Consider the following 18,913-nt stretch of genomic DNA (forward strand, 5'->3'; position numbering starts at 1 on the left):
CAAAACAGGCCCCGGCGCCGGAAATCATTCTGTATTTCGTCTAGAATCTCTTTTTCGAGCTCCAAAAGGCCTTTCGGCGTGAACATCGCGAAGTCGCGCTGTATTTCGTGGCAGCGCCCATGCATCTGGACTCACGTGACGCAAAGAGTCCCAGCCGAGCACAAGGCTTCAATGGCCTTTTGATGGCAAGTGGGCACGTCGCGGCATCTCGCGAAGGTCGCGGAATCTATGGAGCGCATGAATTTCAATTCCGAAACGTTATGAGTTTAATGTTTAATGACAAACATTTGACGCCAAAGGTATACTGACTTTTCTAAAGTCGTACATCGGACCATACAATGAGACAAGCTAAATCAACACATTATCAAACAAGTTCACAAAGCACACAGCGAGGTCCGATGAGGCGAACAGTTGTGGTGGATCAGTTGTGCCGCCGTGTCACACAAACGAATATCATTTTTTTTTCGCCGGTGCCAAAGCATCCATGTCAAGACAGTATATTCAGAAAAGGTAACTACGCTCTTATTTATTTTTTCTACTTTGAATTTTATTCGCGAAGACACACTGAGCCTCTTCAATTTTCTTGTTCTTGCTAACCGCGGGCTGCCAGGGCCAGCCATATCACATGTGTTTTTCTCGTGTTGCCCCGACCGCCACACGGCGCACTTCGGTGCGCATTCGTTTTTCTCTGGCCCAGTGGATTTAGGCCTGGAAGAGTCTTTGATGCTTTCTCTTTAGCAGACGAGAAAAAGAAACAATGGGCGCTCACCGCCACCACTGTGGCGGCTCGACGGATTGCGAAGCGTTCGTCTGAGGGCATCACCTTCACTTCGATGTTTGTGCAAAATCTCCGGAAAGTCTTTTGTCTCGCCGGTGTAGGATACAGAGCAGTATACGTATAGTTGGCTGTGGACCAAACGTCGCACGTTTGCTTCAATATTCCTTCAGTAACCATATTAGGTGCCTAAAGAAGACATTCAATTGTAGCCAACATGCTTTCCTTTGCATTTTTTTTATTCATTTCGGCGCCCCCACCCCACAAAAGAAGAAAAAAACATTCTTGCGGCGCAGTGAATTGCCGCATGGTGAAAGTTCCATTTTGTTAGTAGTGTGGTTTGCTGGGCCATCTGGTGCATGGTGAACGTATAAGGGATTTCAGCAAGTACGGACGCGAGCACAAGTAAAAAGAAACGGACAGGACAGCGCTGGGTAGTGTGGTTTGCTGGGCCAGTTGGTGCATCGTGAACGAGTAAGGGGTTCCAGCAAGTACGGACGCGAGCACAAGTAAGAAGAAACATAGAGGACAGCGCTGGGTAGCGTGGTTTTCTGGCCCAGTTGGTGCATGGGGAATGTATAAGGGGTCCCAGCAAGCACGGACGCGAGCACAAGTAAGAAGAAACGCATAGGACAGTGCTGAGTAGTTTGGTTTGCTGGGCCAGTTGGTGCATGGTGAACGTATAAGGGGTTCCAGCAAGTACGGACGCGAGCACAAGTAAGAAGAAACATACAGGACAGAACTTGGTAGCGTGGTTTGCTGGCGCAGTTGGTGCATGGTAAACATACAAGGGGTTCCAGCAAGTACGGACGCGAGCACAAGCAAGAATAAACGGACAGGACAACGCTGGTTGTCGTGTCCGTTTCTTCTTACTTGTGCTTGCGTCCGTACTTGCTGGAACCCCTTGTACGTTCTTCATTTTGTTACTTCTTTTGCGGAAAGTAATCGGCCAAATGAGGGGGGGGGGGGGGGCTCTCCATTTGCCGGATACTCTTATGGCATTGCGACAGCAATTCCTAACCCTTTCAGCGGCAATCCCGAGGGCACTGCCATGTTTCATCACGTGGGGACGCGCCCATCGTTTGCCTATACTGCCTCCGTTGCCTCCGTCTTTACAGTGGGTGTGCATGATGCCGGTGCACCTTAGCAAACCTCTGTTTCGGAAGGTACCGTAGACGGTGACAGGGTGGACGACATGGAGCTTTGGCCACAGCTTCAGAGAACACCCAAAAGCGCTTTCGGACCTCATTAAGCTATGTCCAAAAGGAGCGAGCAGTGCATATGCTCCTTGTTCTAAAAACGGGACTAAAAATGCATTCCAAGCTATCCCAACTTTCCGTTCATGAATTGAATCAGTATTAGTAAGTTTTGCTCTTCATTCTATATTTGGCAAATATATTGAAGCGGTGGCTTGTCATTTTCATATTTCCTCGGTGCTGTCATTGCCTGATTATTTTCTGCCTAATCGCTCGCGGCTGTGCTCACTTCTGATAGATTTGTTCTTGCAGCGCGCAAGGCTTGCAACGCAGCTGTTTGGTACGTTCTAATACCTTATAGGAACGATGTATTATCGATAGTAACTCGCTTATTCTTATCAACCACTAAGAAACATTTATCTTCGACCATTCGTGCGCTACCGGTGTATTCCGTCATTCATTGTGTGTGTATAATGCGCACATATTCAAGTGGGCGCCCATTCACTTATTCATACATTGGCGATAGAGTGGGCGTAAGTTTCCTTGCCAGTTGGGGTAGACTTATGTTGATACTGTGCGCGAAACTTCCTATGACATAAAGCGGCACTACTCCCTCTGCCATTGTTTAACGAGTAATACTCGCTCTTGCCGACGTTCCGGGGCTGAAGCACTTTCTTCGAAGGTTAGCGATACAACGCTCGCGAATGAGCAAACTTGTGCATCCTCGAGGAACGCCGTACATCTCGAAGTGCCGATAACACGCGCTGACAGCTGCACCAGCGGTCCGCGAACTTGGCCACACAAATTGATTGCATTCCTTAAAAATGCCAGTCACTATTTTTGCAACCAACTGCTGCACTCGTCTTAAATCCTCACGAGTCACTTCAACATGACTGGAACACAGTGCGTAAATGAAAACTCAGTTTCATTTCCAACAGTTGATCGCACAGAAGCAAGGGGGAAGCTGTAGTCGTTTCGTATTCGTTCGCTGTCGCTGAGGTCGCATGCGGCGCTGCGCTGAAAGCGCCATCTCCTTTCTCTGGAACAAACTGCTCCGCCGAAAGGGTCGATGCGAATGATTCAGGCGTATTCCTGCCGTCGCCGTCGCCGTCATGTTCCGCAAGAAGTCCAAGGGCGATAACATCGTCACGGCGCGCTGCATGCGGTATCATGCGACTGAAAGCGTGGGATGGAAGCGGGGGACGGGTGAGCCGAAGATGATGGCTGTCTTGTGCGCGCAAGGGAGTAAAGCGGGGAGGAAACGCGCCGCCTTCCGTCGCGCGTGATGCATCGGGGAGAGTGGAGGGAAGCGGGGGGGGGGGTGCTTAGGATTTTATCATTGCCTGCATGTTTGTCTTCTTCGACACATTATAAACAGTGGCTTTCTTAGACACGTATTGGAGAATTACACGTATATTTAAATATACAAAAGACATTGACAAAAAACACCGAAGCATTGATATCAGTTATTTCGGGCTCTATTTTTGGGACATACGAGTACATTCTCTTATGAAAATATACATATTTGAGGTGTCTTGAAAGTGTGTAGCGTTCAAGAATTCGTTTGCAGCATCTTTGGCAATGGCAATGCAGTATTTGATCTGTATTTGATCCTTCCACAAATTCTATAAGGAGGAGGCCGATAAGGTATCGTCGTTATACGTCTTTTTCGTTCGATCACCATATTTTCATCTTTGTGATTCGATCGTCGCCTTGTCGGCGTCATACAGTCGTTGTCATGCCTTCATGACTCTGGGCAACCTTGGCAAACGAGTGTCACAGCAAAGTGGGACGATATCAGAGTATGTGGCATATAGACGTAAAGGTCGTGTTAAATAAACGGGATTTGCGTGATCTGGTATGCTGCTACATTGCTCGACTGCTATTCCCATTACCGACTCCAGTCATCGTAAGATGAGTGCATGAGGGAAGTGCGGAGTGCGTCCAATATTGAAAATGCTTTCGTTAACATCTACGCCTAGTGGCAACCTGCAATCCTACTCGCCATTCTTTTGGTCACAATGCACAAAGGTCCTCGCCTATGCGTGCATAGAGTTCTGGAGATGTCAAATTACGTTGAATTTTATGGGCGTGACTTTTATGACTGACCCAAAGACGGTTAGTTAAAGCCTTATTCTACCGCAGAAAGTGTACGGGGGTACCTTTAGGCACCAAAGTGAAGACAAACTAATTTGTCACTCGTGTTACGGTACAGTCAACCGCAAACGTTTAAGGAGCACGAGATCTCAGATGACGTCCAATTTTCGAGCAGGCTTTATTAACCCTTTGAGACCCTCTTTACACAATTGTGCACAGCAGGAGAGTGCATCAATAGCAAAAGCACTGATGAAAGTAATGGTAGTTAAAATGTGTTTCATACATCTTGAAACGCTTATTATGGGAACTGTACTGCAATTTTGAATAACGTGCAGAATGTTTTAGCACAATGAGTGGGAAGGTAGACGGCTGGGCGTTCTTACTCTGTGTCAGTATGTTGTATGTAGTGGGTTCACTTCTTTCATTGTTTTTTACAATGTCAAGCACCGGGCATAATTTTCAAGTGGCTGAATAAGTGCTTTTCAAGCTTTTCAAAACACGAAATAGTACATGTTCTCATATTTTGTGTTCCTGTAGGGAGTTTTCGCATGGAGTCGAAATTTTGTAAACTTGACAAAATTCACTAAACAATTGAAAATTTTTAATATTTTCTGCAGCTGTACACTTTCTACGATTCTGAGGATGCAAGAGATGTGGTGAAAGCAACTTTTAAATCAACGGGATAAAGTGGCATCTGAAAGGGTTAATAGTCAGTACAACCGAACATCACAATGTTGTTACCACATACTGGTAGAGGCTGTAAATGAGAATACTAGGCTGCGCTGTTTGGCTGCGCAGATATTTAGCTTTATCGCAGATCTCGTGTTCCTCAAAATTTTCTGGTTGACTGTACTTCCGCTTTTGGGCGTCGAATTATCAGTCCTTCATGCTAAGCCCAGATTACGGACAAAAACAAGAATCGTGATAAGACTGGAATAAAAGAAGTATGGAGCATGCTGGAAGCTGCGAATTCGTCACATTCCGCTATCCCTGTAGCCGCAGCGCGTGACCTCATAAACATATACTTTGCCTTGTTATATCGCGTCATAAAGTCACTTATGAACTCATGCTCTGCTATTTACACCACTCTCTAATGATAATGCTACGCCTTTCGCAAATGGCAGCTTCATTTGGCAAAGGTTTCGTGCAGATGACTAGAAAAATTTGTGCAAACACGCACACATGTTTTTAGAACAAGCACGAATAAACATCACAATTCATTTGAAAAGAAACCGACAGAAACAAAACCTTAAGAATTTATTCCGAAAATCTGTTTTCTTGGGAATGAGTCTATATGCTTTGTATGTTGTGTATTCAAGCACACTTTTGCAAGAGAGCTGAATGTGGTAAAAACGATGAAAAAGCTCTGAAATTAATAGTTCTCTTTGCTCACTATGCTACGTTGCGTTAAGCATTGCTGAATAAATGTTCGGTTGTTGTTTTACACTGTACTTTGTACATGTTGTAAATAAACTTGACTTGACTTCCCACGAGAAGGATGCGGATCTAAATGACTGGTGTACTTCAGGTCAACTCTAAATTCGATAATGAGAAATAACTTATGACGACAATATAGATCAAATCGCCACACTTCGGAGCCAAATAAAGAATGAGTGTCATTACCGCAAAACACTTTAACTGAATTACTTTCGAGAGACTCTCTGAAATGGCCACACCAACATCCCCCCATATTTCAAGCCAGGGTGAGCTACCGCGTTTGTGTGGCTGATAAGTGTAGCTTCCATGGGGTTCCGGTAAAATCTCGCGTCAAATTTTCAAACAGAAAAATGAAGTTCGTTTTATTGGTGAACATTGAGGGGGAGGGGGGGGGGGTGCTGGCGCCGGAGGTCGGTGGGCAGCGCCCGCCTCAGTGCCCGGCAGGATGTTTGCATTGCTAAGTTGCTTTGCACAATTCGACAGAAAGTCTGTGGCAGCATAGCTAAGCTGTCGATTCCCATCAGAGGAAACCAGCGTCGTCCGTACTGGCTTCACCTGCACCTTTAGAATACATTAAGGGCACTATTTTATTTACACTACACCACTGGCCATGGTTTTGGTGATGGCAGGAATCCCAGGAGCACCGTGACCACATCGCGTACTGAGCAGCGGGCGTCCTAAGGCATCAGCATTGCCAGAAGTCCCCAACAAATCATGGCCAGGACCAAGTACCAGGACCAGCGCAGGACGTTGAGCCTGAGAAACATACAAATTTGCAATGTAGCATATCAATCATAAGCCTAAGCTTTCTGCCCTGACTTGTCGCGAAATCATCTTACTTATGACTGTATAGCTAATTACAACGCTTCTACAACCAAAATTCCAATGCAATTCCAATGCAATTCAAAATGTGACCAGGCTTCTTTGTGAATTGAGTGTGTGATGTTTAGTGGCGCAAGGGTCAGGTATGGCCAAAGAGCGCCGTGCCAATGTTAACGAGTTCGCATTGGAGTGATGAGTTCTGTGAAGTTGATGTGGCGTGGCTGTACAGGGGCCTAAAATAGTTGCCGTAAATTGCGTAGGATCTGCGTGTAATCGGAGTATGCCAATGACTAATGACGCGTACTATGAGCATTATTATTTGTTGCGAAAGGATGGTGCAATATACAAAATATGTCACATGCTAAAATTGGCTGGAGCACTACTGCCTCACCAGAGCCCTCGAAGCACAAGAGCATAGAGACATGTGCTATATAAAAGAACTAGCATCGTGGCATCTTCTGGAAAGAGGCTGTGCTACGAAATTATTGGGCCTATACCATGTAGGACAACATTATTCAAAAAAGTGAGGACTGGTTTGGTCTTAAAAAGCGGTTCTCTGCCAAGAAACATAGCCGGATGATGAGGGACACAATAGGGGTATGCAAGAGACAGACAGACAAAGAACGTTAATTACAAGGTCATGATAAGCTTTGCCCTGTATGCAAGAGGAAAATGTTCTTTCCTGTCGCTCTCAGCTTCCCGACACTCCAGGAAGACGCCGAGGACGTTCAGCAAGTCAGCACATCTACCACAGGTTGGAGGCTCGTTACCATTCGGGATAAAGTTATGAGTGCCAAATGTGTGTCCTATTCTGATTTTGGTGAAGAGGACATCTGTTCATCGTGTTTTCGTAGCTGGGGGCCAGAAATCTAACTTCGGCTTAGTCACGTCAAGCTCATTGCTCGTTTCAGCATCCCACAAGTATTGCCAGCGGCTTCGCAGGTTGTTTCGTAGGAAAGCCTTCATCTGTATGGTAGGGACGGGCCAAATCAAAAGCACCTTGCGATGCTTTTGATTCGGCGATTTCGTTGACAAGCACATTACTTTGATTCCTCTGGGGCCAGAAACCTGCATGTCACCATGTCTACTACATGACCTGTCAACTACATGGCAAACTACACGTCTTCGAGATAAATAATGTTGCGCAAGTTTGAGTAAAGGTCAATGAAAACAGGATTTGTACGATTCTATAAAGACATTAACGCTTTTACAAGGCTTAACGAGTCTGTGAACATTATTGCTCCCTCAAGTTTTATTTCTTTATATGTTTTAACGCAGACAGTACTACATAGGCTTCTGCAGTCAAAATACTTGTTATTCAGTCCAGTACGTCAGATTTAGAAAAATAGGGACCAACCGCGCGTAAGATACGCCAGCATGGGACTTTGACGCGTCTTTGTAGAATTGGGAGCAGGAGTACTTCGACTGAAGTTCACGGAAATGCTTAGCGATTTCGAGCTCAGGAGCGTGCTTTGTGACCTCTACAAAGGATACAGCACATTCTATCACCTGCCACTCCCAGGCATGTAATAGCTTAGCTGGAGGCATTAGGTGGTGTTACGAAATTGAGATAACCATTTCTTTACTAAGTTCTCTCACACGCAGTGAGAAAGGTAGTCTCATTGAGGGTCTATAAAGAAATCGCACACGTCGAGTAGTTACGGGTTTGGAACAAGGATGTTCCTTATTAGAGTGCACTTTGAGATAATAGGTGAAGCCTATGTATGTTCTCTCAATATGCAGTGACCACTCATCTCACTCTACGTATATACTTTCGACAGGGCTGGTTCTAAACGCCCCATTGGCCAGACGGATACCCAGATGGTGGACGGGATCTAGCATCTTTAGCGCACTCGGGGCGGCAGAGTGATATACCACGGCACCATAGTCAAATAGTGGTAGAATTAGGCTCATGTAAAAGTTCAATAAGCACTCCCTGTTACTAAACCATGTTGTGTGGGATAGCATTGTTTTCGGACATTTTGCTTTAAGGCGTTTTATGTGTAGAATGAAAGTAAGCCTGTAGTCAAGTATAACACCTAGAAATGTGTGCTCTTCGTTCACAAGTATTTGTTCCCCGTACATTTCGACAGTGGGATCTGAAGCAAGTCCTTTCCTCGTGGTGAAAAGAATACAAGAACTTTCGTTGGGGTTCACTTTGAACCCGTTTTCTTCTGCCCACTTAGAACTGTTGCATTTGTCTCCCACAGACTGTTAGGTTGTAGGATATTAAACCTTCTTGTATGTTGTCTATGTAGACGGAAGAAAGAATAGCTGGTGGTAATTATGTACGAACTATGTTCATCTTAACGACAACGAGCCTGAAACTGAGAGCGCCTCCCTACGGTACCCCAGTTTCCTGTATGAATGTGCGCGACAGTGCATTAGCTATTTTTGCACGGAATGTACGGCTGCGAAAGTAGTTTTCTTTAAAGTTAAAAGTACTGCCTCAGATGACCAGTACCGACAGGTTTCGCAGGATTACATAACACCAGGTTGTGTCGTACGCCTTTTCCATATCAAGAAACACGGATGAGAAGGATTGTTTATGTACGAAGGCATCGCTAATGTTTGCTTCGATGCGCACGAGATGGCACGGGGCATAGCTAAGGCTACAAATGGAGTGTAGGGGATCGTAATAATAAAAAATGGCTGTGGCTTAGGTAAGGTTAAGCCCAGGATGCGAAGCATACTAGCCTTTATTTTAGTTGTTGAACCACTGTTTAGCCTGGTGAACTGCTGTTGCTTGGCTATATTTGGTTCGGCTAGACGAAGAAACAACTCATGCATTACTTCTTCGCCTTCAAGAGTGGAACGCGACAGCGTTCCCGTCGACCCGCCAAGGGGTGTAAGACAATGGGCTACAGGGCAGCGACTACGCGCCCCGCATTGGACGCGGTGAGCGTCGAGCAAAGCAGCGTTCGGCGCGGCAACGAAATGTGCGCCTGAGCAAGAGACGCACGCCTTAGAAACAGCGCGTTTCTAAGGCAACACCGCATTCACTAGAGGCGCTTTTGTACCGCTTTGAAGCGTTGTACTCGTGGCTCAGTGGTAGCGTCTCCGTCCCACACTCCGGAGACCCTGGTTCGATTCCCACCCAGCCCGTCTTGCAAGAGTTGAGCCAAAGCCACTTCTCCTCTGTCGTGACGTCACGGTGTCACGTGATTTCATGGTCACCGCCGCGCCTGAGGAGCTGGGTTGAGCCCTCGTAATATGCTTCGCATAAAAACAAAGAAAAAATGCCTGTGGCTTAGCTAAGGTTAAGCCCAGGATGCGAAGCATACTAGCCTTTATTTTAGTTGTTGAACCACTGTTTAGCCTGGTGAACTGCTGTTGCTTGGCTATATTTGGTTCGGGTAAACGAAGAAACAACTCATGCGTTACTCTGCTTCGCCTTCAAGAGTGGAACGCGACAGCGTTCCCGTCGACCCGCTAAGGGGCGCCCCGCATTGGACGCGGTGAGCGGCGGGCAACGCAGCGTTCGGCGCGGCAACGAAATGTGCGCCTGAGCAAGCGACGCACGCCTGAGCCTTAGAAACGGCTCGTTTCTAAGGCAACACCGCATTGACTAGAGGCGCTTTTGTACCGCTTTGAAGCATCGTACTCGTGGCTCAGTGGTAGCGTCTCCGTCTCACACTCCGGAGACCCTGGTTCGATTCCCACCCAGCCCATCTTGCAAGAGTTGAGCCAAAGCCACTTCTTCTCTGTAGTGACGTCACGGTGTCACGTGGTATTGAAGGCGACACCGCCGCGCCTGAGGAGCTGGGTTGAGAAGGAGATTCTTGATGGAAAGGTTGGGGTAAAGTGCAGCGCAGTAACTGTCTCTCAGCAGAGGACACCTCAACCGCGCTGCACAGCTGGGTTGAGCTCTCGTAATATGCTTCGCATAAAAAAGAAAGAGCGCTAGGGTGAGGAGGCGCCGCGCGGCTTCTGTTCTTGTTGCCATGACAACGTAAAGAATCATATGCGCCGCCATTTTACCAAAGTATCGCCCTCCTGCTAGGGCCGTAACTGAAGGGGACCTTGGCGCTACCGTCGAAAGATCGTCTGCTTAAAAACAGCCAATGGCAGCCATGCGGAGATTGACTCCTGCAGCGGCACTTCGCAAGCCAGTGTGAGCTCGGCATTTCTTCTTTTACCCAAGCAGGCCAGGAAAAGTATTTTGGAAAAAATGTCCAGAACTGTCCATCGCAGCGCCGACAGTGTCATTCAGGACGATAAGAGACGCGCACTGGAAACACTGGCAATCGAGAAAACGGTTTGTTTTGCAAAAAAAAAACGAAGAAACATCGTCCATGCACGACGTACAAATGGCAAAACCAGCGACGCTGAAATTTCCTGCCCTGGTGTTTATGCTGACGTCGACGTTGTCCCTGCTCTGTCTCGCGGGCCCGAATCATCGGATTCTCAGCCAGGCGTCGGCGCTAGCGGTCTCGCTCGGCCATGGCGTCGGCGGCGTAACGTTGCCGCTTTGCCTCTGCTCCGCGAGCTAGCTCCGCCGCACGAGCCGCCGGGTTTTGCACTCCGCATCGCGGGCACTATCGTGTGCCGATGAGTTGGCACTACGACAGCTGCTCGTCGGCAGAACAAACGGTGGTGGCCGTCCCATTGCGAAGTCGGAGAGAGACCGCTCCACGTCGTCGCTCTCCCGCGACAGAGAAACGACGTCGCTATCGCCGTAGCCAGTGGCGCGCCACAACTTCCGCTGGAGGGTTTCTGTGGTCGGACCGCGAGCGTTTCGCCTAGGCACATTGACGCTTTAAGCGAAGCACTTTGTTCCAGAGAAAAGAGATGGCGCTATCGGTGGCGCGCCGCATGTTGCCTCAGCGCCCTGCTTCTGTGCGGTAATCTGTCGAAATGCAACTGGGTTTTCGCTAATGCGCTAAGCTCCATTCATGCTCTAAAATGTGGACCGGTCGTGTGAACACATGTGTAGTAGCTGGCTGTAAAAAAACATAGTGACTGCATATTAAAGAAAGGAGTGAATCCGTGTGTCCAAGTTTACGAACCTGTGCTGCATAAGGACTGCCTGCGTTGCCGTATCTTCGCGACGTGCGGATTTCCTCCAGGATAAAAAAAAAAAAGGTTCCCTCATCCGTCAGCGTTGAAGCGCTATTCTCCTGGGAAACGACTTCAACCGCGGAACGTGTGAACAAGTGAGTACCGCTCGTTAAGCGGTGTCAAAGCGAGGAGCGCCGCTTGTTGGCATATGGGAAGTGTCTCGTACGTTATCTACACACATCCACCCCAAATCACAGGTAAGCTTACGCATACTCGATCGCCAACGTATCAAGAATAGGTGAATGGGCGCACATGTGAATCAATGCGCCGAAGCATGGATGACGGCGACTACACCGACAGCTCACTAATGTTCGAAGTTGAATGTTTCGTAAGATTGTACACTGTAAGCGAGTGAATAACGATAATACGTATTTACTGCAAGGTATTACAACATAAAGAACATTATGCTACAAGTACTGCGCCCAGAAAGAACAAATCTATCGAAACTGACGTGATTGTGTCGGGGGAAAAAAACGTCACCAACTGCCAAAAGACGTTGGAACTAGTCTTGCGGCGGCTTAATCATTACAAAGTGATTCTGAAAGAAGAAAAGTGTCATTTGTTTTTTCAGAACAAGCGCATTCATTTTGTACGGATCATGTGATCCCTTGTCTATATAAGTGCACTGTGAAATAAACGGTCATCCTTTTGCTTGTTGGAATGCTGCCTGTCCGCTTTATTGCAATTGTCTCGCCTTGAACTTGGATTGCGGTCTCTGAAATTATATTAGTTAATGCTTCATTCATACTTCTGTGCTACTTCACTATCATCTTTCAAAGCCTCGTCATTTTGGTAAGCAGAAGCCTGAACCCATCTAATTTTCACTTGACTGGTGCAGGGCTAGCCTATTCATGGCTAATTTTCCAATTTTTCTCTTCAATTCAGGAGTAATTCTGCACCTTACCAACCTGTCATTGCTACCGTTCTTCCTACCTAACACTTCTATATCACGTACAGTGGTGGGCTCAGCTGAAACAAGGTACACATTATTCTCAATCTTTTCTTTTCCGCGAACACTACCAACATACCTCGTTTACTATACTTCTATAGTCGATGCAAAAGCTGCTAAATACCTCTTCTCCAGCCAGCTTTCTCCCCATATTCGCACTGAAGTAGCCCACGTCTGCCGTATACTGAATTTTCGTCTTTCTTATCGCTAATTCAACACCCTCGTAGAACTCTCCTACTTCGATCTTTATTATCTCTACTGAGCGTTGGAGCGTACAATATTACAAACTTTAATATATCGCTCCTATTTAGCTTCAATGTCGGCTACCCTTTCAATAAGTTTGTAGAATTTGTCGCCGTTCCCGCATTTTCATCTTGAATGAGAAATCCTGTTCCATATTCTCTCCTATGTATGGAAGAACTCTGTAGCAGAGAACGTGCCCATTAGTTAGCACTGTATATTGTAACGTAGACTGACGACGGAGTCTTGCAAAATAGACGCTTCTGTTTAATGGCGGGCCAGGAGAAGAACGCGCAGCCCACACGCTTCATCGTCTTTCATGGCACCGAACTTTGCCCGCGCCGTCCCGCGGTGCGGGAGCCCCACATCATTCTGTCAATTGCCCCCCGATGCGAAAAGCGAGCGTCTCGGACGCGTCAAAAAGTTCTTTTGGCGACAAGAAATGGAGCTCCTCAGGTGCATCTCGGCGTTCACGTACGCGCATAGTAATGTTTCATGCGCACTACATGAACAACTTCCGCGCGAGGACGACGACGGAGCGAACCGGGGTCAGGACTGCAAGGGGCGACTTCGGTCACGTCACTGAGGCGGCGTGTAACCTTGTACGGACCAAAATACCGGCGAAGCAACTTTCCCGAGAGTCCATGGCGACGGATGGGCGTGCAGGATGGGCGTGCAGGTACACGAAGGCGCCGGTATTGTAATGGACGTCGCGTCGACCCTGGTTGTAGCGAAGGGTGTCGGTATGCTGTTGGCTCCGGATACGATGCCGAGCAAGCTGGCGTGCTTCTTCGGCTCTTTGTACGAATTCTTCCGCGTGTTCGCTGGGCGGGCTACTATCCACCAGAGGTAGCATGGCGTCAAGTGTTGATGTGACGTGGCGCCCGTGTACAAGTTCGAACGGCGTAAACTGTGTAGGCTCCTGTACAGCAGTGTTATACGCGAAGGTTACATAGAGTAAGATCTCATCCCACGTCTTGTGCTCTACGTCGATATACATGGAGAGCATATAAGCCAGCGTTCCGTTCAGACGTTCAGTTAATCCATTGGTTTGAGGGTTTGAGGGTTTGAGCAATGCGTCAGCTGGAGAACGTCCTCCATAAGTTCGGCTGTAAATGCTGCACCGCGGTAGGTGATGAGAACAGACGGTGCACCATGTCGTAGGACGATGTGGCGTCATAGCGGTTCTTCTCACATGACTAAAGGGAAATACTAAGCAATGTCTGATAATTCAGCAAGGAGCCCTCCTTAATTAACTTCACTTGAAAGGGCTGTCGTGCTGAACATTGACAGATGCAGATCCCAATTGCGGTCTATGCCAGATTAGTTACTCTTAGTAACCTCTGCTGCGTCGTAGCTGTATCTAGCACCTTGGTTACGTGCTGCGCAGCTACTGGGTACTAAGGGCCCCGTGTTAATTTCAAGATTCCTTACGGAGATAGTGGACCACTGGCTGTGGCAGGAACGCCAATTTTTATTCTAGCAAAGGTGTGTGGTTTCTTGAAGCGCATTCGGGCACTCCTAATTTGCTTATCCTTCTATTGGCACAGCTGCACCTCTTGACGGTCCTTTCTTTATTTTGCCCGGTTTAGACGCCACTCTCAGCCCAGAAGCTGAGCATTGCCCTTCACCTTCATTCTATTCGTGTCAGGCCATTTTGCGAGAATGACACAGCTATTTCGTGAGTTGCTGAAAGCACTTCTCCTTTTTCCCCACACGACACCTACTATCAACAGCTTGCGTTTACAACTAAACTTACCGTCTAAGGCGTCTCCGTGCTTCCGGTAGTTCGGAATCTTCCGCTTTCAGCAGGTACTTGCGGATTCCTAACACGTAATTGCGTAAGTATTGACGCATATCGAGGTCCTCCAAGGAGACGCTGAACAACTGCAAAATAGAGTCCCTATTTACTGGCAATGTAAAGCCGCCCAGGTATGTTTTGTGCCACAGACGGCAAAAATCATACACGGCTTATCGACACCGCAATGGCGAAGTTCTGGCATAACTTTCTTGGCTAGGAAATTATCAAGTCGAGCACTTTTAGTTGAAAAATGGTACTGTCACGCTTAAGAAATGCACACAAAAATTGATGACTTTGGAGTTCAGTTCATTTGTAACAATTTTAAGTGCTTTTTTATAGCAATAGAAAAGCGCGAGGGGTAAATTATTCTGCAACTTGTACCAGACTTAATGATGAACCGTGCGTAACGAGACAACGACGTTGGAAAGAGCCTTCATATCTTACAAATTTTATAATGGGTGTTCGGATTGACAATAGCAGATTACATTTCTGATGCTTTAGAAGACAAAGAAGATGAAAAGAAATTGTGTTCCGGCAACAACTTACTATTAATAATTTTCCTACATTTCAGTTAGGTCTCCCAGTTAGAGGCGGTCGTTTGCTAGGAGCAGTTTCATCAAAAATGAGTCATAATGTAACTTGTTTTTGCACATGTGTGCTCAGAATGCGAAATTTGAGGATTAGAGTTTTGCTACAGGGTGGCGCTACGTTTACAGTGGTGAATGCGTACTCCCCGAACGGACTTAAGTGCAATGATCACCTGGACTCATTCTGCCGAAACTGTTAAAATGCAACGCTCCTGGCAGGAGATTTTAATTTTTGTTATACTTCTTCGTGAATTAAAACGGATGTTTGTTTAAAGAAGCTGTGAAATTGGAAGCACGGCAACAATATTTAATGTCACAATTCAGGTGGAACTGCTTTTCTACGTGGGCCATTCTCTTCTCCATCAGGGCTGACTTCCTCTTCTACTCAAATGACCATTTCTCCTTGGGACGGCTTTGATAATGGAACAAGCAGCGATTATTTGCCCATTGCATTTGAAATTGTGCTTTCACGTCAGGCTCCTATTGCATGGCAAGGACGGCTCATTAACTATAAAACTTATAAATCACCTCTAAATTCAGGCTGATCAGCTTTGACCACCTGGAATGAACAACGGAGAACTGACTCTGTGATTTCGCTTTTAAATTCTGGTATTCAGCCCACTGAGTTTATGGTTATGTCTGGTAGCTCGCCGTCAAACTCATCGTGGTGGAATGAACCATGCACACGAGATTTCAGGCGAAGAAAAGCAGGGTGGAAAAGTCTCCAACATAATCATTCGCCGAAAAATTGGATGGACTATAAGTTCTATGCCATAGCTAAAGGCGAACAAAGATGGATTTCTTTCATTTTTCTCAAAGCAAGAAAGAATATCGCCACTTTTCTAGGTTTTTACAGAGCAAAAATTACGGTCAACAGTCTGCATGTTCACATTCTGCTGCGAAGAAGCGGCGGATTAACTAGATGAGATTGCGAAAGGGATTGAAACCCGCTTTTCTTCACAGTGGCCCAGACCTAGAAGGTTTAAATGTTCGACATCTGATTTTGCAGAAGTTACGAAGACAGAATTATCCAATGTCATCCTAACTATACATCAATCGGGTCCTGGCCCAGTCCGTAACGCAAATACTCTGAATAAATTATTGTTTAACTCTTTCGCAATTGAGCTCTTGAATATAGTGAACTGTGCGCTACAATACAAATGGATTCCGACCTCTTGGAAAATTACAAAAATTATCCTTTTCCTTAAAAACCAAAACTTGCGATATGCAATGGGCAACATTGGGACAGTTTTCTTTACACTCAATGAAGTAAAAACTTCAGAAAAAGAAATCCATGTCCGGCTCAATAACTTTACTGCTTCTCAGGGTATTCTGAGCTCGAGACAAATAGAATTTCGGCTTCAGTGTTCCATATTGTCAGCTCACGTTGACATAGAAAACCTGATTCGACTCGCAAGACTATCAGGAGATGTATCAGCATCGGTAACTTTGGATATTTCAAAATTATATGGGTGTCAAACATGGACTTTATTTTCTAGATTAGCAAGCACTGTGGTTTCAGACTATATAATTACGTGGACACAAGAGTTTCTTTCTGATGAAGAATTCTTTTGTTTCAAGTACGGGGTGACATCGGGTACATATAAACAAACGAGAGAAGTACATCAGGGATCAGTTATTTCGCCAATTTTGATTAATATTACGCAATTTTCTGTCCCATTTCATCAGGACGTGCAACTCGATCTCCGTGCTGATGAAATTGTATCTTTCTCCTCATCACGGGATATCAGTACGCTATGCCAAATTTTTAAAAAATTATTATGGGGTTTTACGTGCCAAGACTACTTTCTGATTATGAAGCACGCCCTAGTGGAGGACTCCGGAAATTTCGACCACCTGGGATTCTTTAACGTGCACCTAAATCCATGCACACGGGCGTTTTCGCATTTCGTTCCATCGAAATGCGGCCGCCGTGGCCGCATTTCAAATTCTGCAATCGTGTTTCTCTGAGCTCGAGTCCTGGCTGGATGGACTGTCTTCTTTGCTTAACGTCAAGACATGGTCAGTACTTGCGTCTCCATTGTCAAATCCCGTATTTATTTCTCTTCGTTATCGCAATCAGCCGATACAGCAAGTTGCAGCATTGAAGTACGTCACGATAACTTATGATGGTTACCTAAACTGGCAGCAGCAAATCAAATGAAATGTTAGTAAATGAGAAGGTGCGATTTCATTGTTGCGCTGTTTCAGTATTAAAAACACAAGGATGCGTACAGTTATGTTGCTGATGATTTATAAGCTTTCCGTCCGCCCCATTCTGGAATTTGGCTCTGTTCTTTTTCCCGGTTGCGCAGCATACAAGCTAAGACCCTTGATACAACAGAAAAGGAAAGCGCGGCGTCTCTGCCTTGGGCTGCCAAGTTTCGTCGCTAACAATGTTCTTTATCTGAAGACTGGACTGACTGCGCTTGAATCTAGACTTAAAGGGACACTAAAGTGAGAAATCATTTCTTCTGCATCAGTAAATTACCGTTCTACAACGCCAAAAACATCACTCTTAGAGCGATAAGACGTTTAGTAAGCCAGAAAAAGCGCAAGAACAAAATACGGGTGGCGACGCCTACTTAAGCTCCCGCACCTGGGGGCTGTGACGTCTTGGATTTTGATGGCATCTTCCAGGGCCTCCTAATTATATACAGCGGTACAGATTGACTACATTGTGTTCTAAAGGAACCAAATATTAAACATGGCAAGTTTCGGGAACCTTTATTCAGCCAACGCGGCCCAAATGCGAAAACATACTTTGGAATCCCTGACGTCACGCTGACGTACCGGCGCTAGGGTTTCGGCGCGAAATTCAAATACAGATACTTGGACCTTCATTTTCTCATCTAATAATCAAAATATTTTCTTGAAATGACTGCTTGCAGGGTTCTGAAACAATGCTTCATTAGTCTAAAGTGATTTATTGTTTCGCTTTAGTGTCCCTTTAGGCAACTACTGTATTGACATTTCAGAAGCTTTACGATCAATCCCTCCCACATTCGCAACGCGTTTTCATCAGTTCTCCCGAATCATTTTTCATGACAGGTTGGCTGCGCTACAGAAAGGCACACGTTGTTGCCATTCACCGGCTGTTATCAAAATTTCAAGTTCGTCTACCGAGCCTCATTTCTCCAAAAATCTAATTTTTTCAAGCTAAAACTGACTTTTGATTACATTTTTCTAAAGTACGCAAAAATTTCTGCGCGAATACTTCAGAGTCTCCCTCGAAAACCTCTTACTCAACAGACGCAACACAAAATTTAGAGAAGGCCGGTGTTGGCATCTTCTCAAATCAGCTTCAGTGGCCTATTGCTCTCCGTCTCGCTGATTTCCAATATTCCTTCCTATATAAATATATTTATATGGTGACTTCTTTTATAGTAGTTTCTTGTATTCAGTGCTCGTGCCTGTGTTACTGATTGAAGTTCGTTAGTGTTGTTACAAACTCCTTGCGTCCGAGAGCTTATTCACAGGAGCGGAGCAGCAGGCCAGGTTCTCAGTGAAAAGCAGACACGGTTGTTAAATGAAAAGTTGAATTGCTTCTTTAACAGCCCGTTACAATGGTCTGCGCACAAGGTAATTCCCAACTATGAGTTAAAGCTAAGATTGAACGCTGATAAGCTTATACGTCGAGATGCTTAAACTGAACACATAATGCTCGTTCGGCGCAATGTAATTATTTTGATTCCCTGGTTGGCTTCCAGAAAGATACTAGTGCGTTGATCACGGAGCCGAAGATCAACCATCGTTACACAAGCTGTTTTAGTGACCCTCTGTGCTTTTTGTGCTATCATATGGAAAGAAGAATGACAGCTGTAACGTTAAGGGATAAGAAAAGAGCAGATTGGGTGAGGGAACAAACGCGAGTTAATGACATCTTAGTTGAAATCAAGAAAAAGAAATGGGCATGGGCAGGACATGTAATGAGGAGGGAAGATAACC

General features: G+C 46.0%; 1 protein-coding gene across 1 annotated transcript in view; it reads right to left on the bottom strand.

Moving 5' to 3' along the window:
- Positions 1-5,892: 5,892 nt before the first annotated feature.
- Positions 5,893-18,913, bottom strand: part of LOC135900371 (putative fatty acyl-CoA reductase CG5065) — a 31,950-nt gene continuing 18,929 nt past the window's right edge. Inside the window, exons 11-12 of the mRNA XM_070521972.1 lie at positions 14,337-14,464; positions 5,893-6,261 (exon numbers count right to left, since the gene is read on the bottom strand). Of these exons, the coding sequence (XP_070378073.1) occupies positions 6,183-6,261; positions 14,337-14,464 (207 nt within the window). The 3' untranslated portion in view covers positions 5,893-6,182. The remainder of the gene's footprint in view (positions 6,262-14,336; positions 14,465-18,913) is intronic.

Source organism: Dermacentor albipictus, chromosome 7 (genome assembly GCF_038994185.2).
Source record: "Dermacentor albipictus isolate Rhodes 1998 colony chromosome 7, USDA_Dalb.pri_finalv2, whole genome shotgun sequence".
Classification (NCBI taxonomy): domain Eukaryota; kingdom Metazoa; phylum Arthropoda; class Arachnida; order Ixodida; family Ixodidae; genus Dermacentor; species Dermacentor albipictus.